The 25,214-nt window shown below is 53.3% G+C and overlaps 7 protein-coding genes across 7 annotated transcripts; 2 read left to right on the top strand and 5 right to left on the bottom strand.

Annotated features, from left to right (window-relative positions):
• Positions 1–1,592: 1,592 nt before the first annotated feature.
• UCRPA7_1614 (putative dihydroxy-acid dehydratase protein) lies at positions 1,593–3,953 on the top strand (the record flags this gene model as incomplete). The annotated part of the gene is made up of 7 exons (XM_007914185.1): positions 1,593–1,654; positions 1,710–1,717; positions 1,787–1,894; positions 1,966–2,340; positions 2,509–2,859; positions 3,024–3,236; positions 3,400–3,953. The coding sequence occupies 7 exons, from the start codon at positions 1,593–1,595 to the stop codon at positions 3,951–3,953; spliced, it is 1,671 nt and encodes a 556-aa protein (XP_007912376.1).
• Positions 3,954–4,586: 633 nt separating this feature from the next.
• Positions 4,587–6,431, bottom strand: UCRPA7_1613 (putative alpha- mannosyltransferase ktr1 protein; the record flags this gene model as incomplete). Its single annotated transcript, XM_007914193.1, has 5 exons — positions 4,587–4,928; positions 5,001–5,415; positions 5,479–5,574; positions 5,647–6,045; positions 6,145–6,431. 5 exons carry the CDS (start codon positions 6,429–6,431, stop codon positions 4,587–4,589), a joined length of 1,539 nt encoding a protein of 512 aa, XP_007912384.1.
• A 4,051-nt stretch (positions 6,432–10,482) lies between these two features.
• On the bottom strand, positions 10,483–11,565 carry UCRPA7_1612 (putative short chain dehydrogenase protein; the record flags this gene model as incomplete). Its single annotated transcript, XM_007914187.1, has 1 exon — positions 10,483–11,565. The coding sequence occupies one exon, from the start codon at positions 11,563–11,565 to the stop codon at positions 10,483–10,485; it is 1,083 nt and encodes a 360-aa protein (XP_007912378.1).
• A 534-nt stretch (positions 11,566–12,099) lies between these two features.
• Positions 12,100–12,690, top strand: UCRPA7_1611 (hypothetical protein; the record flags this gene model as incomplete). Its single annotated transcript, XM_007914189.1, has 1 exon — positions 12,100–12,690. One exon carries the CDS (start codon positions 12,100–12,102, stop codon positions 12,688–12,690), a length of 591 nt encoding a protein of 196 aa, XP_007912380.1.
• Positions 12,691–13,291: 601 nt separating this feature from the next.
• UCRPA7_1610 (putative cytochrome c oxidase polypeptide iv protein) lies at positions 13,292–14,301 on the bottom strand (the record flags this gene model as incomplete). The annotated part of the gene is made up of 4 exons (XM_007914197.1): positions 13,292–13,557; positions 13,650–13,808; positions 13,950–14,003; positions 14,211–14,301. 4 exons carry the CDS (start codon positions 14,299–14,301, stop codon positions 13,292–13,294), a joined length of 570 nt encoding a protein of 189 aa, XP_007912388.1.
• Positions 14,302–22,003: 7,702 nt separating this feature from the next.
• On the bottom strand, positions 22,004–22,975 carry UCRPA7_1609 (putative phenazine biosynthesis protein phzf protein; the record flags this gene model as incomplete). The annotated part of the gene is made up of 1 exon (XM_007914186.1): positions 22,004–22,975. The coding sequence occupies one exon, from the start codon at positions 22,973–22,975 to the stop codon at positions 22,004–22,006; it is 972 nt and encodes a 323-aa protein (XP_007912377.1).
• Positions 22,976–24,136: 1,161 nt separating this feature from the next.
• Positions 24,137–24,712, bottom strand: UCRPA7_1608 (putative ohcu decarboxylase protein; the record flags this gene model as incomplete). The annotated part of the gene is made up of 1 exon (XM_007914191.1): positions 24,137–24,712. The coding sequence occupies one exon, from the start codon at positions 24,710–24,712 to the stop codon at positions 24,137–24,139; it is 576 nt and encodes a 191-aa protein (XP_007912382.1).
• Between the last annotated feature and the right edge of the window lie 502 nt (positions 24,713–25,214).

Here is a 25,214-nt window from a genome sequence, read left to right as displayed (position 1 = left end):
CTGTACTGTACTGTTGTGCGACCCGAGCCGACCCCGGCCCCACCTGTCCGTCCCCGTCTCCTCCGAGTCTCCGGTCTTCGGCAGCATCAAGTGCCGACACTGTATAGGACCTGTACCATGGTATCTACGCTGCGATATCATGTGATAAGTATTGCGAGCGAATGCTGCATCCGTTTCGGGTCCGTCGCAGAGATATGCCGCCCCTAGATGACTATATGACATGCATAAACCCTTTTTACAAGATGACTACCTAGTCCGATCAAGTGAGTGAAGAGCGGTTGAAGACTGCGGTCCTCGGATTCTGAGACCTAGTTATTCAGTCTAGTCTAGGTAGGTAGACAAGGAGGGGTTGGTCGATCCGATATCAAAACTGCGAAAGCCATTCTCAGTGGGGCCAAGTTATTTACAGTACCTTACTTGTTCTCTTCCCTTCGATCCCCTATTTTCTTATAAATGGAGAGCTCCTGATTCGACTGAAAAGCTGCACTAGCCTTAAGCCACTGTGTTACTCTCCAACCATAGTGCAAGTAATAGACTCATGTTTCCCCCGCCCCCGCTTTGAATTTCCAAATGGTCACGGTCACAGTCACGGTCACGGTCATGGTCTGATGGTTTTGTTCACTTGACGAGATCTTTGAGTGTAGTGTAGGCTCAGCTTTCCTCGGTCATATTATAAAGAATCGATGTGATGGGCTTCCAGGACAACGGTCTCCCTCACGTAGCTTTATTTCTCCGTGATAATATCGTGGCATGCCCGTTATCTGGGCATATAGGATAACATTTCCGTCAATTCTTCGTCCCCTTCTCCCCCTGTCTTTTCTTCAGCGGGCCCCTTCATGAATTGCGTTTTACCATTTTGTAGCCTATGGGGTTGGCCCAATGAGTTTAGATCTTGCTCATGCAGAAACAGTAACAGTGGATCATTCGAAGACGGCTGTGTCCCATGCTCCTGTTCAAACCGTACAAGGCCTGATTAGTCCGTTGGCTGGCCCAGCGTTCCGAGCTCCCCTCAGTCGGCACCGTCAAGCTAAGCTTTAGGTGCTGCTGCTGCATCCGGAGCCCCACTAGGACACAAGCTGTTCTACAAGCAAGTCACGAGTCGAACGAGACTGCCCCCTCTGTCCTGTTCTCTCATTCTTGTCTTCCATGCCTGACGATCGGCTACTCTCTCTCGTGTAACTTGACCACGCTTCTGATTGACGTTTTGAGATTCAAGTGTACATCGTCAATTGTGCCAGGATGAGCTCTCAAGACAACGGGCCCGGTGGCCACCCCGCGAGAAACCAGCCCAAGCCCGGAGACTATATTGAGTGGGAGTGCTTGCCTCCTGGTGGGCCGTTAAATCGGTGGTCTCAAACCATTACCAGATCCCACGATTATCCAGGTGCCCAGGTATGTCGAGCCTTTCTGCATTATGGCAGTTAAGCAGCTACAGCATGCCTGACCTCTGCCCCGGGACCCGACTCCGTTGAGGGGGCCCCTTTTCAGTCCATGCGCCCAAGGGAGTTGCTCGTTCCCGTTCTCGAAGAAGTTTGCTGATAGGTACCCCGTGTCAGGCAATGCTCTACGGCGCTGGAGTGCCGAATCAAGATATGATGAAAAACGCGCCTCAGGTGGGTATCGCAACGGTCTGGTGGGAGGGAAACCCGTGCAAGTAGGAGATTGAATCCTGTCGCGAGAAATAACAAGAACTGATCGATTCGCAATAGTACACACCGTAAGCCGCTTGGAGTGCCATTGCTGTCGAGCAAACAGGTCGGGACGACAACAGACTAACGTCGTGCAGTCATGGATCTCGGAAAGACCGTAAAGAATGCCGTGGAGAAGCGCAAAATGCTTGCGTGGCAGTTCAACACCATTGGCGTGTCAGATGCCATCACTATGGGTAGCGAAGGTATGATGCTATGGATCCTCCTGCTACAAGGGCTTCTGACCATGGTTGGTTGACGCAACTCTCTCGTCTAGGCATGCGCTACTCTCTGCAGACAAGAGAAATCATAGCTGATAGTATCGAGTCTGTCACTTGCGCCCAGCGCCACGACGCCAACATTAGTATCCCCGGATGTGACAAGAATATGCCCGGTGTGGTGATTGCTGCAGCTCGGCACAACCGCCCTTTCCTGATGATCTACGGTGGGACCATCATGAAAGGCCGAAGTGCGTTGCTAGATCAAGATATCAACATCAGCACCTGCTACGAAGCGCAGGGTGCCTTTGTATATGGAAAGTTGCATGCCAAGTGCAAAGACCCTACCGTGAACGGCAAGCCAGCCACCCCGTCGGATGTGATGGATGATATCGAGCAGCACGCATGCCCCGGGGCCGGTGCTTGTGGTGGCAGTAAGCGACTCCTGGAATTCATGTTCCCCTATTCGTACCATGATTTCGGTCTTTGACGACACAAGCACAGCCCATACCTGGAGGGCGCCTCCTGTGACACCTCCATTGCAGCATCTCCCTACCTACTTACTGCCCTCGCGAGGCCATTGCTGACTCCAGATGCTGTAGTGTACACGGCCAACACCATGGCGACTGCAATCGAGGCAATGGGCCTGACTCTCCCCGGCAGCAGCTCCTTTCCGGCTACTTCGCCCGAGAAGGCCAGGGAGTGCGAGCGTGCGGCCGATGCGATCCAAGTCGTCATGGAGAAGGACATCCGTCCGCGCGATCTGCTATCACGCGCTGCCTTCGAGAATGCGCTGGTGCTCACCATGGCCCTTGGCGGATCGACGAACGGCGTGCTGCACTTTCTAGCCATGGCGAACAGCGCTGACGTGCCGTTGACCTTGGACGATGTGCAGCGCACGAGTAACCGCGTCCCATATCTTGCCGATATGGCACCGAGTGGGAAGTATTACAGTAAGAAACTTCTGGAATTCATTTTCAACTGTCATGGCCATGTTTTGAGTGTTCGACACAATGACACGGTCCCAATCTAGGACACTTGCTCCCGAGACATCTTCATCCAACTTTTTCCTAGCTCGTCACTGGCACAATGAAATTGCTGACTCTAAATGTTATAGTGGAAGACCTGTACAGAGTTGGCGGCACACCGTCTGTTCTGAAGATGCTCATCGCGGCTGGCCTCATCAATGGATCAATCCCTACAGTCACTGGGCTCACTCTTGCACAGAACTGCGAGTCCTGGCCGTCATTGCCACCTGATCAGAAAATTATTCGCCCGCTGACTGACCCCATCAAGGCCACTGGCCACTTACGCATATTGCGAGGAAACTGTAAGTAACCTTGTCAAGCCCTTCTCACCGTTCGAGGCTACGAGGTTTGAAGCAGCCAACGTTCCGCTCGCCATCCCTGCAATGGGGTAATGGCATCGAAGACCGGCTGATAGAGGCACATCGCCTGCTCATCTTGCTGGCAATATATTGACTCGATATGTAGTGGCTCCTGCCGGTGCCGTGGCCAAGATCACAGGCAAGGAGGGTCTTGCTTTTGTTGGCAAGGCACGCATCTTCAACAAGGAGCACGAACTCGACTCGGCCCTGCAGAAGGGCGATATCAAAGCTACCGACGGCAACCTGGTGCTTATCGTACGGTACGAAGGTCCCCGCGGGGGCCCCGGCATGCCGGAGCAACTGAAAGCCAGTGCGGCTATCATGGGCGCAGGACTGTCCAATGTTGCACTGGTCACTGATGGGCGTTACAGCGGGGCAAGCCGCGGGTTCATCGTCGGACATGTTTGCCCTGAAGCGGCTGTGGGTGGGCCGATCGCATTGGTGCGTGACGGGGACGAGGTGCGGATTGATGCTGTGGAGAACCGGATAGATGTCTTGAACATCAGCGTCGAAGAGTTGCGTGAGCGAAAGAAGAGCTGGACGCCTCCGGCACAACGTCCTCTCAGGGGGGCTCTGGCTAAATACGCACGCCTCGTTGGCGATGCCAGTCATGGAGCGGTCACTGATTTAGCGGAGCCGTTGGCAGATACAGATTGGTAGAACAATAATACTCAAAGGGAATGAAGGCTATCAATAGCTTCAGAATTGGCACTAGGTTAAAGTGTACTCAACCCCCAAAAATGTATATGCCATCCAGAGCTTCGCGTTGTCGTCGTTGTACGTCTAGGTCTTCGCCAGTGGGCAATGATGGCATACACAACTAGGGGATAGTCGACCTTAGAAGACCGTCAGCGAGCTTAGCAAAGTTGCCGGGAAGCCAGTGAGAATCCGGCAGATCACAACTGACGAGTGGGAAATAGTTGACCTTTACGAGTAGAGTACTGTGCAAGGTACAAATGTCGATCACGCGACCTTGCACTCGAAGAGACCCTCTGTGCCCAGGGATTGCATGTGAGCATGGTTATGGCACCTTGGACGACTGGTTTGAGTTGTATAGTATAGTCTTTTCATTAAGTTTAGTCCCAGGATGACGATGATATGTGACAGTACCCAAAACCCATGCGAAAACCAGGCATAATAAACAACGACCCGCGATATGATTACCACGCAATGTGGCCACCGCTCAGGGTCGATAGTGATACTTCTAGCGACAAAAACCGTTGTATACATTCGACGTGACTCGTAGAAGGTCCGTGACACCTCTAGACTTATCAAGGCCATCTAGATATTAGTTTAGGGGCTAGCCCAGCCGCCCGCAACATCCACCCATTCGGCAAGGCAACTGCCTTCTTTGCCCTCGACGTCAACAATGTCGGTATCGCAGCGGCAGCGGCAGCCTACACCATTCTCCTTCGGCGGGTCGAACTGGTCCCAGTATTGATCTTCTTCAAGCCGCTTGCGCTCGTCCAACGTTGTCTTCTCCAGAAACGGTTCGCGCGGGAGCTGTCTTGCAGGGGCGTTTGCAGGACAATGCTGGATAGTTGTGTGTCGGTAACCGAAGTCACGGAAATAGTGGATATCTCGCGGAGCAAGGAGGGCGCCGGCTGCAAGCGAGTGGATGGGAGCATCACCCCACTATGAGGAATATATGATTAGCAAGGGACGTGCCGAGCCTCAAGGTGAATGGACGTTGATTATGTGACTTACGCGTTCCATCCAGAATCCGCCGCTGCGATCCATCATCTGAAAGAAATCTTCATACTCCTTACTTCTGAAAAACTCGAGGCTGGCGATCTCGAAATTGGACCAAAAATGGCACATGTTGTACTTCTCGCCCTCCATGGCCTCCAATTCAATCTCGGGTAGGCTGTTGCGATTGGGATCGGAGCGCAAGATCTCCTCGGGGAGCGGAGGCGCCTTGGAAGTATCCTCCTTGGGCTTTTCCGGTTCTTTCTCTAGCGGGTCGACGAACATCTCCCAGAGACCCTTTGAAGTCATATTGTTCATACGCTTGTAGGCTGAAGCATATCGGAAGATGTTCGGGACGGTCTCCTTGAGTTCCTTGACGGCGATGGTGAAGCCGTAGGTCTTGTTGCTCTCAATCATCTTCAGGAACGGATCGCTGCGGTCAGGTTAGAGAAAGACTTGAAAAGCACTGAAGGTTGCGTCTCAGGGGTAGACATACTATGTGATATCGCAGAAGTACTTGATTTCCGGCTCCAGACGCCAGTACCATTCGTATTTGGCGAGAATGGGGTGTTTGTAAAAGAAGCTGCTCAAACTGTTAGAGAATCATGATGGACATATTCAAGAGCCGGGTCTACCGTCCGGGGAAATCCATGGACAAACTTACCCAGAGTAGAATCTGCACATGGCATGGTAACTTTCTAACCCTCCGTACATGACGGCAGCATCTCCCTGCTTAGCGATACCTTCCTTAGCGACCTTGGGATCGATCCAGTCGGGGTAACCCCACATGTCGGGGCCAACAACACCATACTCGACGGGAGCGGAGGTATGGTTGGCAACGACATCCTTGAAAGTCTGATTGAACTCGCCATCGTTCAGGAACACGTAGGGGTAGTGGTACCACCGGTTGAAGTGGCGCTCGATGGACTTGATGGACTGGATGACACCGTCCAACTCCTTGTTCCGGGCGAGAACGACAAAGGCGCCATTCGCTCGAGGTTTCGACGTGTCGGGTTCCAGGCACCCCGTCACGAACACCTTGTCATGCTCCTCGCTGATTTTTCTGCGAAGGGGGGGAATAAAGCGGTCAGTAAGGGATCAATCGGTAAAAACAGAGGACTAGAGGGAGAGTCTGCGGCAAACCAGATAGGGTTTTGCTTACCGAATAGCTGGAGGTGCCCCGGCGGGCATGAGGATCCTGCCGGGGGAGCTGGGATGCCTGACGAACAGGACTAAAATGAGTATGACGACAATGCATGGGAAAAGCAGGACGATGCCGAGGGGCACGGAGATGCTGGAATTGCCCTTGAGCCGAAGAGGTCTACGAAAGAAGGCAAGGCGTGACCATAGACGAGCCGACCGGGGCTTGTCGGACTTCTTCTCGTCGGCGGTGGGGAGTTGAGGGGGCCCCTTGGGAATGAAGCGAGAGGCTCGCCGGATGAGATCCATGGCGTCGCTTGTAGTTGTATTTGCTGTTGAGGGCTACTCTCGCGGTGATGGGAATGGCGCTGGAAGGATCCGCCGCGAGGGACGCCTCCAGGGGGAGGGCGAGGAGACGATTGTCGTCAGTCCGTCAGCAGCAGCGGAGGGAATCAGGTGGAACACGAATTGATCGAGAGGCAACGGAGATGGGACCCAATTGTCGTTGCTCCGCTGACAAGTTTCGAGTCGTCGCCGGTAGCCGTGACGCGAGCGGGCGTGCGGGCGGAAAGGGAAAGGGAAAGGGAAGGGAAGGGAAAAAGAAGCACCAAGCCGATGAGGCGCGAGAGGAGTGAAGATTTAGAGGATAGGTAACTAGGTAATTAGTGGGAGCGAGATGGCCTTCTTCACGCGCGTCTCGAGTAAGGCAGGCCAAAGAGGAAAGGGCAACCTGGCGGCACCGGCAGGTACGTACCTTCCATCCTACATAGGGGTAAAAATATCTTACCTAATTACCAACCTACAGAGTACCTAGGTAGGTATCTAGGTACCTGGGTCTAGTACATCTTGGGGCTGTTGAGAGGGATCTGAAGGGCGCTGGAAAAGGGGCTGCAGTGGGGCTTGAGCAAGTAGGCGAGGTACCTTGGTACTTCTTCGTTCCTGCCTTGGCTGGAAGGGGTTTGGGGGGGGGGGGGGGGGGGGTCTTCCAAGTTCCTTCCTTGGTTCTCGAGTTCCCAATTTGTCCACGGGTATGACGGACAGGGGCGCAAAATTTGACAGGTTGCGTGTCTCCTTCGCCAGCTGGAGGCGGTTGTGCGCCAGCTGGCTCGAAGAGATCGCCAGCGCTGGCCATCGTGTCTAACGATTTCCTGCGACTGACGCCGACTTAAATGTTAGTAACGTTGAGCATGTTAGCGTTCCAGTCTTCAACTCCTTGTCCCTCACTCTATTATGACATTCCGCCCGTACCTAGATACCTCACTTTCACTGGATACCTACCCTAATGAATGTTCCAATTACTTGCTCCGTTACAGAGAAGCCTGATTAGCTGGGTGCCCGGGAGCGTGTGTCGCTCTCCTGGTGACTCTTGCAACCATGACGATGCGACGAAGAGCACGAGGACGACGGCATGCAACTCACATCTTCTTATTTACTCCGTCGTATCCTCCAACGGTACCTTGGTGGGGTCTCGGGCAGGGCATACATAGTATGTCCTAACAGCCTTGGAAGTTGGAACGGACGGATAAGAACAGGCCATTGGTGTAGTCTGGTTTAATGCTGGGATATGTGGTGGTAATGAAGAGTGCTCCTGGCGTGTTGTCTACCTGGATGCTCTACCTACCTACCCAGTCTAGGGAGTGCCCATTCCCCCGTTGCTGCTGGAAGTGAGATCACTTTCTGCCTGGTCTTGGTCTTGATACTAACTGTGACCTATGGGCTTTCCAAGGTTGCCGCCAGCCGAGTAGATGCATCTTAGTTGTTTCCCTTGTCTGTACTTTGCACTCTTGCTTGTCATCCTCGGGACGAGCGAGGCTGGAGGCTGAGGCCTGGATCCGGGGCGGAGGCTGACGCTCGCTGACAGGCGCTGACTGACAGGCAGATAGACAGACAGAGTGAGTCCTCATAACTTGAAGGGTGATTGGCATCAATAAGGGGCTTCCGTATGCGCGTTTCGAAACTCCGATGACTGCCCGCTCACCCCCAAACCCCCGGCAACCTGCAACCCCCCGAAACAGCCGCCACAGCCTCCTGCGTGGACCCTTGCTGTTTCAAATGGCCGCTCCCCAGCCGGCCTCTTCTTGTGTGACATGCATGGCCGTCTCGTCGTCCAAGTCATGAATGAATGAATGAATGAATGAATCAGTCAATCCATCAATCGATCAATGCCATTGCGCACATTCACCTTGTTGTGGGCTTACGCTCTACACTAGATAATAATACTTACAGTATTGTAGGGAAGAACTCCAGACTAATGCGTGCCTCGCGGTGCAATGCTTTACGTGCGTGTGTGCGTGCGTGCCAGGAGGCAGCTCCAATACCAAAGTCCAGAAACATCCCAGTCAGCCATGGAATCCTGGCAACTGGGCTACTACCTCACCATCTGACCATACCGTGCCTTATGCAGTGGGAGTTCAGCCGAGCACATCGTCACATTCATCTGTAGGTCATGGACCCAAGCTTGGGTTAGCAGGTACCGAGTCGGGTTCCCTGAGAACATCGAGCACGTTCCCATACATATCTGTCTTAGAGCCCGCATTCCCTCTTGTGCTCTTTTCTTGTCGTCCTGCGTTTCTCCTCATCACATCTCGAACTGTTTACAGCCATCACTCGTCCAGTCTTTGTTTGTTTCAGTAGAGAAGCTGGTCTTCAAACACTTCAGGCGTTACTACTAGCGGATACACTTAATCAGATCATACCTCTCTTCATTTACCATTGCACATATTACTCTTGTCAATTCGATAAACGGCTCATCGCGTTCCTCTCCACCATGAAGCAGGCTTCTGGACATATTCTTCGGCCGCAGTGCAGCCAAGACTGGGATGACCAACGCCTCACCATAGAAGAACTTTATTGGGCAGAACACAGAGACTTGACCGAGGTGGTTAAGGTAATGAGGGATGTTTTTGGGTTCCTGGCTACGTATGTAACCTAGTACGACTCCAACAACAGCTACTTCACCGACGCCCGTCCTGTCCTTCTCAGGAGTTATCATAATTGCCATGATGGCTGACATTTACTTTCAGAGGCAGGCAATACCAGTCGAATCTCAAGCGATGGGGTCTCTGCACCCATGTTGAGACGGGCGAGATGAAAGCCAAAGCCAAAGTTCAAAAAAGACGCCGAGCATATAAGAGGGAAGGCCGCTCCACCCTCCGGAGTCGTCCAGCGCTAAATAGAAAGACCAAGTGGTTTCTGAAGAGTCAAGGCGCCTCGTCCCCATCGCCGCACTTTGTCGTCCCTGCCACCGCTTCAACTCCGTGGCCTAGAGATCACAATGCTTTCGAAGTTGTGGAGAGGTCATCCCCTATACCCAGCGATCGGCCCCTCACTCCTTCAGAGAGCACGTCCCTGGCTGGCGATAATACCCATCAAGATGAGCCGTTGGCCACGAGCCATTGGGCCAACCTGCTTGTCTCCTCGTTACACGAGCTGAGAACTGTTTATGACCGATTACACGCACCGACACAGCCGCTGCCCAGTCTATTAGAAGTGATCGCTTTTGAGGATCTGCATGTCGGGAGCCACTGCGAATCCTCCGCCCTCTTCACTCGAACTATGCAGCATGTGGCTGGTTGACCAAAACACCTGTTTGGTGTTTACGATTTTGTCTGTCGTCCAGGAAGTGGCTCAAATGGTAGACTGCATCAATCAGCCTGATGGCAGAGTCAAATCCATCATGTTATTTGAGTAAGTCGGTGAAGTTACCCTGGATGTCGGGCTATCCTCGTCGATAAATCCTCGCACTTTAACCTTAACCTAACGATGAAAAATGATGGTCGGTCTGCACATTTCCAAGAGGGTCGATCTGTCTCTTGCGAAGGCAGAAATGCGGCCCATGAGGTATATGCCTCAGCTACAATAGCATTATCAAGCTGCTGACTGTGGTTAAGAGGGGAATGTTCGGCCGAACGAAGACCCGGGGTTGGTGCTTTGCGGGGCCTTCTGGCAGATTATAGAGAGGGCGTGTCAACGTTCGTGAATGGAGTGTTTGATATCGTGGCATTGGCGCGGGAACCTGGGTCAGGGGTATCTACTGGATGTTTGCGACCAAAGTTGTGCACGCTTTCCACAGCCATCGACTGCAAGTCATGGGTTCCAACAGGCTTGGGTAGTATAGTAGCTAATTAATCATCAACTTGGCTCAACATACTCGTGTGGTCCAGATCGGAGGCCGTGTGACATACACTGCACTTGTTGGGGGTTAGAATAACGCGCTCGCAGTCTCCCGGCTGTCGTGTAGAGTACGGTGTATTCAAGAAAGCACGCACGTGCCACATCATGAAACACCAGGCTCTTGGGTGTTTTTGGGAATTTGCCCACCAATAATCAAGAACCTGGTCTCGAGGGCCAGCAGAGCAGTTCACGCACTCTTTAGCTTTCTCCTCTCGTCCTCCCTACGCCTACTCATGATATCTAACAGGATCCGATCTTTCAAAAAGTCTGGCAAAAGATTCGCACCTGCCTGCTGAAGCGCATGTGCCCAATAGCCTATAACGGTCGGGCGGCCACAGCCTACCCTCTCCAGCGCAGCCCTTGCCATGGTCTGCGCACTGGGACCGAATATCGTCGGGGCGGCCTTGTAGTGTGAGACACCGGTCACTTCTCCCAGGCGCACGCCAAGCACCTCAACATCCTGGCCCTCCAGGATCATCTCGAGGGCCAGCGAGCCTGCGACGCCCATTGCGAATGTCTTGCTGGGGCCATAGAAGGATAGCAGTGGCATTCCCTGGTCCGCCATGGAGCCAATATTGATGGCTAGGGACGGAGCGTTGCGGATGAGCTGGGGTATGAGCTTGTGCAGGAGCAACAGGGGAAAGATGGCGTTCACGTTGACATTGCCGAGAACAGTTGACTGCGGGAAGGCCTGCAGAGGGTGGAACGTCGGCTGGCCAGAGGAGTTGAGGACACCACCGCCGGCATTGTTGATCAAGACAGTCAGGTTGATGTCCGAGAGGGAAGCGACAATAGCTCCCAGGTCCACCGTCTGCGTCGATTCTGTAGCAGAAGGAGTCGTGCTCGCCGCGGGCTGGCAGCGATGACAGGGGATTGCCGAGATGTCTGCAACCAGCACGCGAAAAGATCGGCCCGGGAAGGCAATGGCGAGTTCATCTCGGACAGCCTCCAGCTTGGCAGGGTTCCGGCCATGCACGACGACGTTGAAGCCGCGGGCGGCCAGCTCGTGGGCAAACTGCCTCCCGAGGCCGTCTGATGCGCCGGTTACCAGGGCCCAGGCTGGCTTGCCGTCTGTGGAATGAAGGTAGCGCCCGAGGCTGGAGCGCCGGAGGAGGTACAGGTAGACGAAGCTCAAGATGTTGAAGAGGATTTTCAGAGCGGTGACAAGACCCAGCACAGCGACCAGAGCGAACAAGACATTGTACCCGCCACCTGGGCGTAGTCGTAGTACTTCCCGACTCTCCCGCCAGTGATCAGCCATCCGGCCCATCCCTCATATGTAGGTAGGTACCTCTGATGGCAGCCTCCTGCTGGCGCCAACTCCAAATCAGATCGATGCTCAGATGCGTGCTGGCATCGCGCATCTACTATGCAGTAGAAGCACCATCTACCCAGGTGAGGTAGGTAGTTGAGAGATGTGGGTAGATACCTGGTCTTGGTAGTACCTCATGGTATGCAGGTAGGTACTGTACATACTGGTTACCTAGGTACCTAAGCTCCTAGGTAAGGTAGGTACCCCTAGGTCCCCGCACCACGCTAATCGACGGGGACATCTTTGCCCAAGAAGCAAATCAGGCCCTACCTACTATGCAGTAAGGTAGGCAGGTACGTGTACATTAGGTGCATCTCCGAATCAGCCTTCCCCCACCTGCTTGAGCCACCACCTGCTTGCCTTTCATGCCTCATCCATAAAGGGTCTCAGAAGCCTAGCAAGCTACCTCAGGTGGCAGGGCTCGCGTGTCAAGTCTCCCCGATCGTACGCCAACACAAGGCATCGTCCGCCAAAAACTTCAGCTTCGCAGCCATGTCGCAAGCCAAGATCAACGGCAAGAACCTGCACTATGACCAGTCTCTGCCCCCTTTCCTCGCTCGTCTCCGTGGCCAGGCGACTATCGACTCGCAGTCGCCCGACCCCATCCTAGCCGCCCGCCGCCGCCCCGCCAAGCAGAGATCCGGGAGCGAGGAGGCCGAAGATGCGCCGCTTGTCGTCGACGAGAGCGGCAATGTCGTGTCCAGCGTGAGCGTGGAGCGGGACGGCACGGTCAAGGAGATCGGCACCAAGTCGAACGAGCACGAAGGCGCCATGCCTAGTGAGGCGGACGATGGCGATGACGAGCGACGGGCGGACCCCGTGGATCCCGTCGCAGAGAAGGTAGCCAGTATTGGAGGGGCCAAGAAGCGGAAGGCGGGTAGGATCGTAGGCGGCGGAGGTGTTGAAGAGGATGATCAAGGTCCTGATCAAGACCAAGGCCCAGACTCCCAGCCCAACGCCAGCAAGAAAATCGCCGAGATTGGCAAGCACGAGAAGAGAGAAGCAAACAGACCGGTTGTCAAGGGGAAAAAGAAGGTCAAGAAAATCAAGTTGAGCTTTGGTGACGATGACGACGGCGACTGAGGGATACAGCGGACCACTTCATGCATAGGTCTCGGGACGTCAAAGACTGCTGATCTGGCAGCCTTGGGCGTCTAAACCGCCATGCTCCGTGTGCTCGAAAGCTCCACGAGTTGCATTCTGATTGCAACTGCTAGTCATCTAGAAACCTGTGCGTCTGGTTTCATATCAGCAGCACGGCGGAGATGCAGTCTCTACATAGAACGAGCCATTCGAGAGCCTCTATACTCATGACTATAGTCGTTGCTCAATTTGAGATTGAGACACTGTGGACAGAACCATGCCCCATGGGGCCTTGGGCTGTTGGGCTCTTGCTAGTTGAATAACCATGCGGCAGCTTGAATAACTCATGAATAGTGAAGCGTTGGAGTCGGATTACACAAAGTTGCTAGCTGAGGGAGTAGTTACGAGGCCATGACAACGAGGCATAGCATCTGGGGAAAAAACTTGGCAAATATAAACTCTATACAACTACCCTCTCTTGCGGATCAATAATCTACACAATCTGCTACATAGGCAGTCACAGTCAGAGAGATATCCTCTCATCCCCCCCTTGTCGTTTCAGTCAATGTTCTCCATCCCTCATCAGCTGAGCGGTAGCATTTTACCAATACTGGGGCTTGACAAAGTTGGCGAATGTCTTGGGCTCCTCGTACCCGTGATGGTGGTCGTGGCCGTGGTCGTGACCATCATCCTGCGCGCCGACGTACTCCATCTTGTAGACGCTGCCGCACTCGGGGCATCGCTCGACCGGCCGCTCACGGGACATGCCGAGCCAGATGACGTTGTGGGAGTCAGCCGGGCTGCCGGTGCAACCGGCATACTGCTCGTCACCAGCAGAGCGGACCAGAATTGGGTTCTCCACAGTGCCTAGTGGTATTGTTAGCCCATAAGCTGTCAGGATGTTGCCATCCCGCATCGTGACACGGGTCGTGGCAATAGGACTCCATTTCAAGACTGACCTTTTCGGGATGCATCAAGAGGTCGCATGTCGAAGATGTCAACTCCCTCCATCTTGCCCAAGATTTCTAGCCGCTCCATACCGGTGGACTGCTCGATATCTGTGGGAACAGTGCCAGGCTTGGCGCCGGGTCCCAGAAGATCCTCGCGAGTCTTGATATCTGTTACACGATGCATAATGTCAGCCTCACTCTTCATTCCCTCCTGCCGAATACCAAGAGTTTAATCACCCCTCTCCGCAGCGTAGAGGTGATGTAGGTCGGTAGGTGTAAAACAGGATAGGCAGGCGGGGGGGATCGTACCGGCAAGGGCCTTCAGCTTGGTGTCCTGCTTCGCGGCATCCGGAACGGCATCGCCTAGTCATGAAAGATTAGTAAATCATGAAACGCCAATTGAGAACCCGCGAGGCGTCGCAATCAATCAGAGAAAGAGTCGTGCAGGGCCAATTGCTGTGCTAGGTCACCGGAAGCCGGGTGATCACAATGGCAATAGCACGGGAGTCTCTGGTTGATTTGTATGTCTGCGCTCGGGCGGTCGGGCGGCCGGTAAGGAAATGGACTCACGGCGAAGGAGGGTGGTAGCGAAGCTGCGTCTCAGCACGGGGGACACGGCAGCCCGGCGGGTGACGGCGATGGCGGAGCGTTGCAAGAACATGGCGATGGTCAATTGAGGAGTGGAGAGCGTCGTCGAGGTACGGGAGAGGTGGTTTGGGAAGACCGAGGAAGGGGATTCGGGAGGGTCAGGTTTGACGGGACGAAATGGAAATGGTCTGATTTGCTTGGTGGTTTGACGTCCAAGCATGGAGCAAAGTTCCTTGCCTGTTTGGGAATAGCCGTTCACATGCCCATTCACGTGATCATACGTCGCAATTGGCCAATCACCTTGGGCCGAATAACAAGACACCTGGCAGGGCAATTCTGCTCCCATGCAAAAAAAGACGCGTCAAATGAAGAGGCGACCTTAGTATCTCATCAAGCTGTTGATATGCTTCAGGTGCATGATCTGACACCTTGGGATGGGGCATGAATGGCAAGGGTAATCAACAACCTGCTAACGAAGAAAAAAGCTCTCTGGGTACCGGTAATGTGCAACAGATTGACATGCACGCTGTGGATGGCCGCCATTGAGGCGTCGTTTTCACAATGACCATATCTGGATGGATTAATGTTGGCACTTGTTATGACATGGGCATGATGAGATGTATCTGCAATCCGGTAAAAATGACCGCCGCTCAGATAAACCCTGGGTAGTCAGTGTAGTGTTCAGTATATATATCTTGGCGCGTATGTCGCAGACCAGGCGGGATCATGGCTGACCGCTTCCATCATCGTCAAAATATGGCGCATTTGTAAACCGGAACCGTGGGCAGTGTTATCGCCGCATGGGCAGCACGCAGTAAGTGGTGCTATCCCGGTGGCCTGGGACCTGGACACGGGTGCCGCCTGCGTCATGCGCTAAACACGGCGATCCAAAGGGACACGTACCCCGACTTGGAGCCAGCCAAATGTCAAACGTGATGAAGAAACGAGCATGTGCTCGCTCAACCATCAGTTACGTTATGCTGTGCTTAATTAAACACCTAGTCAACTGCTCAAAACCCCGAGGAGCATGTAGAAGAAGGAGAATGAGGCTACCTAGGTAGCAGAGGAGGGATTGGGGATGAGAAGGGACTCGATGTGGCACAAAGGACGAAGCGAGGAAGCTCGGAGATGCCGGGGGAGAAGGAAGACATTCCCAGGCATTCTCTACCCTACCGGTACTGCTCACCACATAGGCATAAAGCACACCAAGCAGATGAATCACACTGGCCTAAGTTGGGACGCAATAGATGTGCTGCGAATGCATAGGGTATTCGAATACTATGACACGACACTACCGTGATCGTGGCATCTCACCAGAATCTGGTCATGGTCGTGGGCTCTGGCTCTGGCTCTGACTCTAGCTCTGGCTCTGGTCCCGGCCCTGGCCCCTTGATGTTTGCCTTCCTCATCATCTACCTAGGCTCGCTGAGGGATTCTTCTACCTGAGTTGAGTTGTGCCTGTGGACGGGCAAAGTCTAGTGGTCATGACCTTGCAAGATCAAAATGCATTCATGTGTGACGGCAGGCGCCGACACACTCTGGAGACTCGGGTCATTACTGCGTAGTTTTGCCACAAGGTCGGGTAACCCTCTCTTCTCTTCTCTTCTCTTCCACCTATCTGCGCACATTGAATGTGCCTCCAAACCTAAGATACTTCGGAGTTAGCAGAGCTGTCAAGAACGAATCAGTCTAACTACCGCGAGCATTGGAGTAAGGTGTTTGGTTCAATGGGGATAGACGTTAATGTCACACCCTCCTTGCCCCTGTAAGCTGTGCCACCCATCCGTCTTCGGGCGTTTCTTCGAAAGCTCTGTGCATCGCGTGACACTTCAAGCCTGCCGTATTGGGATAAGCGGGCAAGACCAGGTAAGCCCGATGAAGCACAGTACAGTAGAGAACGGAACAGAACAGAACAGTACAGTACAGTACAGGACATGAAGCAACCTTGCGTAACCTCCCTACCTCGAGGTATCTTACCTTGGCAATCATAATAAGCCATTGGCTACTAAGGTCCCTTAACTATGTGAGATGCTACCTATAGACCGAATACAGTCCAGTACGGTCCGTACCTACTATGCAGTAAGCTCCAACTTAGGCCCGCCAGAAGTGGAGGCTGTTGGTCTCGGGTACTGTCCGGACTGTCCTGGACGGGAGCGGGAGGGGCCCTTAGACTACCCGTCGCCGCCAAACCTTGCCTTAACTTTTGCAGGCGGATCTTTTTGACCTTGGATGCAGAGGCACAGCACCCATGCAGTGAGACTTACGGTAAACTTCTGGTGGCAGGTTGGGAGAAGAAAGGCCTGCCACTTCTTCCTTCGCAACTCTTGTCATTTCTGTCTAAAAACTTAGGTAGGCTGCGGGCACGCGAATGAACATGTCTAAGCCTCATCATTATTATCATGATCACGGGCAAAAAGGCACCACTAGCTAGCACGACCTTGTGATCGGCAGAGAAAGACAGGGGCAACTCTGTCTGCATCGCGAGCGAAGATCTGGAAGATCGATTCTAGAAGCAAGCAGCCAGGACGCCATTTCACCGGGTTATTACCCCATGGAAATGCTGGACTGGCTCTGCCTTGCTGCAGGTGCACTTTGGGGGAAAAGAAAAAAGAAAAAAAAAAAATCATCCTCCTCGTTGGATGATGCGCGCTGTACAAGTAATTACATGTAAGTACATACGTCCTAACTTGTCGCCCCTGCGAAGAGAGCAAGGGGCCCGTCCTGGTTTTCGTTTCCCCGCTCGTCGTCGTCGTCGTCTGTCGGCGGCGTCCGTCGGTCATCAATCAGTCATAGAATATTGTATGGATGTACTATCCCTCCCATAACATCGAACATCGACCAGAGTGGCTGATAATTCGAGTGTCTTCAAGCACTCTTAAACCATGTGACTGACCGATCAATTGATGAATCAATTGACCCTCTAGTCCGTCCATCTTGAAACCCTGGAGCATGCATGTATGATGCATGTATGTACTTGAGCACCATCGCTGCAGTGCCGAAGTGTGCTGGACCTCCAGCGTCGCCTGCTTACCGTATCTTTATTATCTTCTTCGTTACTACATGGCAAAGGCCGGAGGTGACCATCTCGTTCAGAATTGTAGACATGTCACATACTACCAACACCACACACCACCCATACTTATTAGCTAACTTCTCAATGGTGTCTAATCCGTGGCTCAGGTGTTCTTTGAGTCCTTTCAAATATGGTCCGGTAGTACAAACCTACTGTACTTATCACGACCCCGGGCTCATTACGCCTCCCCTTGTCTTTAATTACCGCATTGCTGCCTCGCAAAGTAGTAGTCGGCAGAACAAAGTACACACTGTCGTCCTGAGTGAGTTTACAGGTACGACACGGTACCTACAGTACAAGACTTCCCGCTCTACGACCTACGACACTAGACCTCGTTTAATTTACCTGATAGTAGCGAGTTGCACTTCTCCGCCTCTTCCTCCTCACGACTCTCTGCCCCGGGCCAGTCAGGTCGCCCAGCTTCTTCCCCGACTTTGATCCTTGTGCTGGGCCAGTCAGGCTGAGCCACCTGCTGCAGGTGTTACGGGGAGCTTGTGCAGGTCAGCAATGTACGGTGCGGTGTAGACCAGGTACACTACAGTCCTTCCTCTCTCCTGCCATTCATCACCGTCCGACCAGACCCGTTTCGCGACCTCGCATTGCTGTCCCTGACCCCTCCTAAGCCCTGATTCCCTGCACTTTGAACTTGCTTGGCCTTGGGCTGGACTGGGACTGGGACTGGACTGGCCTGGGCTGGCCTGCCCCGGATCGCTTCCCTCCCTCCAGGTTCCCCATCCCGGTCTCGCTCGCACGCCCTACACATATACAATAAACCCGGTACTGTATTGTATAGTACTGTACACACGATACAAAGCTGTTCTCGGCACTGACATGTCGTGGCTAGCTAGGTGCTCTCTATCACCTTCTGTAACCTAGCTGCCGTTACTGTTTCAACAAACAATGCATCAACTTCCCACGCTGTGAAGTACCGCAAGCGAAACTCGACTCCTCTCTCCTCCATCCTCCTCACTACGTTACCATACCGTAGTGCCTCACTCGTCTTAGGTCCTGCCTCGGGGCTGTCACCATCCAAGCCTAGCCTCTTTCTTCATGTCCAGCAGACCCGGCTTTCTCGATACACTTACCTAACTCTCGCCATTCCTGTTGGCTCGGCGTCGACTCGAGATCCTCTTGGGACGCAGGGTTCTGGGCATTCTGCCGTCCCTGGCAAGCCTTCTTCTTCTTCTACACTACAGACCAACCGATTGCTCGATAGTCGGCCGGTCAGGTACTTCGAGTCGGGCCTGCGAAATCACGCGTGGCGCTCGGTTATAGTTTACCCTCTCTCTTCTTCACTCTGCAACCCCTACCGTCCTGAAGAGTCCAGTCAAGCATTGAACAGTCCCTCTTTGGTTTTGCCTCCCCAGCGTCATCCGACAGGAGGGTTACTTTACTCCACCGACACCGACCGGCTGGTCCCCCCGTCTCCGTCCCCCAGGTCTTTCTCCGCCCCCCTCCATTTGCCTGGCCAATCCACCACCCTTGTTTATTAAAGACCATACTCTCTACCCTACCCTACCCTACCATACCATTCCATACCACATCCTTACCTAGCCTTTCCTGACGTCTCGTGCCGCTTCCCATCAGCCAGAGCCCAAGACCGTTCCCCTTCACTCTGTCCTCTGCCATACAACAACTTTCTCGGCGATATCCACTCCTCAACTCGCCCTCTATTGTTGCTCTTTTCATTCTCTCTCATCTGGTCCCGCGTGAAGGATAAGGTCACTACACGAATACAGCTTACTTGCTCGCAAGCCCGCTTAGGCTGGCTTTCCAGAGAGAGTTTCCCGTCCTGCATCGTTCGCTTGCGCCCGAGCCCTCAGTTCCTCCTTTTATATGTGGTGTTTAGGTGAATTGCGAGGGTGATTACTACGCTGTTCAGTCCGCTAATGGGAGTTTGATTTCACCTTGACGGCACTTCATCCCCTCGATGCGTCTGGCACCTCCAGTCCTCATGTCTGGTGTTGAAAGGTCTTAGGCTGGACCTGTCACTAATACTCTCTGCTTTGAGTACTTCTTTGGGACAGGACATACTCGCCGTATCGATAGACATCGTAACCTGGCAGACGCACTGGCGCTCAAAGCGTCATGCCCTGACATACACCAGCATTGTTGAGGTGTTCAACATCGCCAGCAGCTGCCTTCGCTGGGTGGATACGGTTCCCCTGGGGTCGAGTATCGGGCCTTCACGACTATGAAGACAGGTTATGCCATATCACATATTCTCGTGCGGTAACCACTGCAATATTCTAGGAGCTGCCACGTTGGATCGGAACCTCAAACTGCTGCCGGCCAACTCCCTGCACGGAGCGCCCGGCATTTTAGCAACACTTGTCAAGTGCTATCCATAGTGACCATATCTCAGCAAATGGGGACCATGGTCGTATCGATTGACGGAATTCACCGTGGGTCGTTGGCAGGGCATCTGGGACCATGGCGCCGTGGAGGCTCTGCTCAGCTGGACGTAGTCGAACCCAATACTGCTTCAGCATTGTTTGCGCTTCCCAGTGTGGCCTCAAGGAGCAGGACAATGCCGAGAATACCTCAACTTGTAACCACGCCACAATTTGTCTCCGCCATCAAGAGCTCGGAAGGACACATGGTTGCAACTGTATCCTCGGAGCCTGAACTCGCCACCATCTCGTCTGCATCGGTAGCATGGCGGAATCACAGCATATCTTCCTCCGCATCCTCCACGTCAACATCTGCTTCATTCTTAGCATTTATCTCTCCACTGTCGCCATCAATATCATCGGATGATTTCTCATTTGCTTCGTGCAGATCGCCATCTACTCCCCCTCGAGGTGCTACAAAACGACGACGTCCATTGACCGATGTTGACGGGCCAAACACGGCTGCCCTCAGCTGCAAAAAGCGCCGTTTGCGGCTTGAATTGATCACCAGCCGTCTCTCCCAGCCTTTCTCGCTCCCGGCGACTCACATACTGAATCGTGAGGCAGTAGCAGCAGGCGACAAGAGATTTCTAAAACTAGCTGCAGTAGTAGCTGCGCGGAAACTTAACCACCCCGTCAACTTCGCCGGAGCAGGGCAGGGGCCAAGCCCTGGTAGTGGATTTCCAGCACCGAGTCAACACCATCCTGCGCAGTCGGAAATGTTAAGGCGGGCTGCCATCCTGAACCGATTCAGGTTGCGAATATGCGCAGAAGCAGAGCACCGGGGCGACAAATCTGTTGTCGAGGTCGCAGCGAACGCTTCGCTCTTAGCTGGGTCTGCAGGATTGCATGGCCTCGGGTTCGTAGCGAATGCTCGGATGCCCTCTGCTCTGACGACGGGTTTACGGGCTCCAGATACCGGCCCTCACACTCCTATCCTCCGGCTGCCCCCTGCCATATCCAATCCTCCATACCCTCACCCTCTGTCACGCGCCGCAGCTGTTGCCCGGTCGTCTCCACCTGGATCACCCTCGGGATCTCCTTCAAAGGCTCTCAGACCCGCTGATCCGGCCAGTTTGAGACTGCCCCCTTCTCCTCGTTTAAGTGCCCTGCGATCGCCAGAACTCAAGGCAGGCCGCAGTCAAATAGGTAGGGCCATGGAAGAAGACGAGCTAGACGATGATAATGTCGCCTTTCCGACGTCGGAGCACGAGAGCCGATATGATAGCGGCGATGAGACCGACGACGTGTATGCCGACTTTAGCGTCATCTTCGGTGGGGGGAGTGAAGCGGAAAGCGAAGACGAGGAGGACAGAGGGTCCGATCATGACCATTACGAAGACTACATGGATGATTTGGATGGCATTCCGTATACATTGCGATGAAACTCGTTGCGTGGGTTGACAGCAATTCGTCCCGTCAACCTGCTCCGACATTCTTTGTTTTCTCCTTTTAAATCGTCGGCAGTCGCATCCCACATCCCCTAAAGGCATGAGGCATGAGCACATGGAAAATATCATATCATTGGGCTGGCGCAACATGGACAAAAGGAGTGGAACAGATGGCGGCCCAGAGAACGTTGACAGGGTCACTGCTGTTCTCCTCGTTTCCAAGCGAGAGAAATGCGGGTGATCGAAAGTTGACGTGTTTTTGGAGCATTAGATAAGCATACAGGAGGCTCACGGACATGAAAATCGGATTTTGGCACGGCATGACATGTCAATAAAATGCTTTCCAGGTAATGATTTCAAGGTGGCCGCCATAACTGACAAATGTACATACTTAATCACAATGGTCTATTGTATATGAATCTAAGTTTGCAAAGGTCCCAAAGAACCTCACCTCCTAGTATGCAAATCTTACACAGCACTAGAGATCGTTTCCTGAGACCGAAACGACTGTACTAATTTGATGAAGGTTATAGTTTCTTCAACCTAACACAATAGTCCCCACAATAGACTTAATATCATTACCTCTTCTCACTTTGATCAGTGGTCACACTGTAACGTTCTCAATATTAGTGCTCCTTCTGTTGGTTACTTGTAGAGTCTCTGACCAAATACACGTGACAAGAATGGTGGCAACTCCTTAGAGTTGTAATACTGCAATGAGCCTCAAGGTCTGCGTAGCATTAGAGCCCTTGACAGATCTATCATAGCTGTGGCTGCGAGTGCTCAATCTGCAAGCAGATCTGAGAAGACACCACCATGGCTGCGAACAAGCCTCCGAAACGGCTGTATATTGTTGTATCTGAGTTTAGTAACTCTTCCCTCTGAACTTCGTCTCCAGTACAATCAGTCAGGCCAGCCTTACACCAATGTACCCTTCATCACAACCCTGGCTGTGCCACCGAGCTTTAGGTCTACTATCTTCCTCGCCTCCCCAGCACCAACGGCCTCAATTGCAACTGCAATGTGACTACGCCGCCCCATCTCCACGCCTTGGACTATTTCATACTCGACGTTATCTGCGGCACTTTGGAGTGTTAGGTAGCTAGTGAGCGTACTCGCGGCCGAACCAGTGGCTGGGTCTTCCATACCCATCTCCACCATTCGAGCCTGTATTCTGACGGTCTTTGCCCCTTCAGAGGATTCAAGCATGACGTAGTAGTAGCGTGCCGTGAAGCTCTTCTCCCAAGGACCGGCGTCCAGCAGCCCTGTAAGCTTAGTAAAGTCCAGCCTCTTTGCAGTCGTCACTTTGGCAAGGTGCTCGATGCTGGGCAGCTGGACCAACACGAAGGACATTCCTTTGACAATGCTAACAACCGGCGCATCAAGCTCTGCCTGGCGAATTGCGACATCGTCGCTAAGCGCGGAGCGGACGTGTTCCGCCAACTGAGAATCGTCTGACTGATAAATGGAGCGCAGGGTGTTCTTGTGCAAGTGCACATCGTGCGGAATGGTAGCCAGCACTCGTCCTTCCGCCTCCCCTCCCGTCTTGGAGATCTCCACGCGTCCGCCCTTGAGCAACAGCGCGCGCACATGCTCAAGGCCAAAGTGTCTTAACACGAGGTACGTGCTTCCGATGGTAGGGTGACCCGCAAAGGGCAGCTCTTCCTCGATAGTGAAGATGTCCACCCTGCGCTCGGTGGACAAGGGATCTTCCGGCACGTGTAGAAAGGCAGTTTCTGAGAGGTTGAACTCCCGCGCGATGAGCTGTTTGCGCTCTTGAGTCAAGGTAGAGGCCTGGGCCGCGGGAACGAGGACAACAGCCAGAGGATTTCCTAGATAGTGCGTTGAGGTGAAGACGTCGAGGGTAAGGAAGTCTAATGCCGATGCCATGTTGACTGTCTGGCAAGCAAGCGTTTAAGTACCACTCAAACAGCTTCCCTACAGAGCAAAATTCCTCTTCTTAGGTCAACGCAGCAGCAGAGACCAGACGTGATTCTATACAGTTCTGAAAGGACTGATTATCGAATCAAATCAAGGGCACCGGTTCGGTAGCTCAAATATGTTCTCGGCCACACGAGTGAGGTTTGTCTGCTGCAGTCACTGATCAGTGAGGACAAACTGGTTGAGAGTTGCATCCATCAACGAACATGACTAGACAGGACTTGGCAAGACAGCTCACGAAAGCGGCAATCTTATTTTGCCTGATATGAATTGGGTTGCTCAAATATAACAATCCTGCCGCCGTGGACTGGAAATCTTCGGTATAAGTGTGTAAGTTATGTGGGAGTGTATTTTGACTCACACTCTACTAGCAACAACTTAGTCCGGTCGAGGCCCATCCATCCACTTGGTGCACCACCCGGCTCATTCACTCGCTCGCGCGCATTGGAGCGCACAGCTGATGCAATGGCTAACCAACCCACACCAATTCATTCACCGGCTGCAATTCATTCCTACTGCTTGGTGAGAGATGTTCCGCAATGCATTGTGACCAAGCCTGGAATGAGGTCGTCTATCTCTATGTTGAGCTTATTACGCCACTTTAATACAGGTAGTGTAGAAGCACCTGCACTTAGACATGAGACAATGAATTTTGGTGCTCCCTGGACGTGAAAATGACATGCCAAGGGACTATACATTCATCTCTAAAGTGTAGTGACCATTGCTGAGACTGAAAGTAGACACAGACACACACGGTGGTATGGAGCCTGGGATTTGTCCTACATTACACGAATGCCGAGACACTTGCAAACTTTGGAGGGAACCGGAACCCCAGGACACGATAATGGATTCGTGATTATATCGCAAGGCCACAGTATATCCTAAAAGTGCCCACCGGGCTCGAAAATACTTATGGACAGCGAGAGGCTTCTGCAGCAATGCCGAGGACGTCCGTTTTGTGCAGAGCAAGAATTGATCACTCGGTCCGTGATAAGAGTGGACAAGAATGATTTTCAAGAGGCGGCGGCAGATTGTAACTTTGTTGCACGATCTTTGGCAATATCACACATGGCCTACACATGGAAAAGAGACGGGTCAGCTTGGTTGCCATCACAATTGGCAGAAAGAAAAGCTCTCGAGGAAGAGGGCGCCTGACACGGCGAATGGGGGACGTACGGTGATGGCCTCCCGCTCCTCGGCTCGCAGGTCACCCCGATCGATGCGCTGACGCATGTTTTGCATGATGACGTCCCTTGGCCGTCCGTTGACGAAGACGACGTATCTCAGGCCAGGAAAGGTCTCCTCGTACTCCTTGTTGAGTGCTGCCAGCCTCTGCGCCTCGCCGTGACCCCCAGAGTGCAGCTGGGCCTGCTCTGCGGCGCTCTGTGCACTGTTGACCTTCTTCTCGCCCAGGCGGGGGTGGGAGCCGAGGATGGCATGCAGGGGCTTGCGGGCGTCGGGTTCTTGGTGCAGGTCCTGGGCGATGGACAGCAACTCGTCGCGGAGGGTGTCGATGAGCTCGGGGTAGGAGGTGAAGGTGATGGATCGCATGGTGGGGATGGCCAGAGTGTGGAGGTCGACGCTGGGCTCGAAGAGGAGGTCAAGCACGGAGATGAGCGTCTCCTCGGGCAGAGACGAGAGTGATGCGATGTCCGGCAAGGACAGAGATGCCGGAGGAGCGACCATCCCTGTACTTTTGAATCTTGAAGGGTTCGGTTGAGGTTCAGGACTCTTCAGTTAGTCAGCCAGCTTCCCTTTCCCTTCCTGCGTGGCGGCAAGAAGACTTGAGGGATTGGAGACGGACACGATATCGTGTACCCCTCAGTACAATCTCGACATCGACCCAATTCGAGTCAAGTCAGGTCGATTCACTTCGCTTGTTAGCTTCTAGGGAGCGCAGATTTGCCACAGCCTCTACTCTCTCTGAAGCCAATGGAAGGCTGCCTTCGAGTGGAAGAGTTGAGATGACGGAATGATGGATTGATTAGACTGCATAACCCTTGAGAATATCCCTAATCTCACCTTGCTCAACTCAGGTGGGCTGAGAGGGAATTCGACGACTGATATAACAGCTGCTCGGGTAGGTCACGCCCAATTGGACTTCCTATGTGAACCTTGGAAGCTTGAGACCTGGAAGGCGCTCGGCGACCTCCAGCAGGTGGGGAGGTCCCTCTCTATCTTCCTCACT

This window comes from Phaeoacremonium minimum (assembly GCF_000392275.1).
Source record: "Phaeoacremonium minimum UCRPA7 unplaced genomic scaffold PA7_03_scaffold_121, whole genome shotgun sequence".
NCBI classification, from domain to species: domain Eukaryota; kingdom Fungi; phylum Ascomycota; class Sordariomycetes; order Togniniales; family Togniniaceae; genus Phaeoacremonium; species Phaeoacremonium minimum.
The sequence above is the reverse complement of the archived record's forward strand: the minus strand, read 5'-3'. Positions and strand labels throughout refer to the sequence as shown.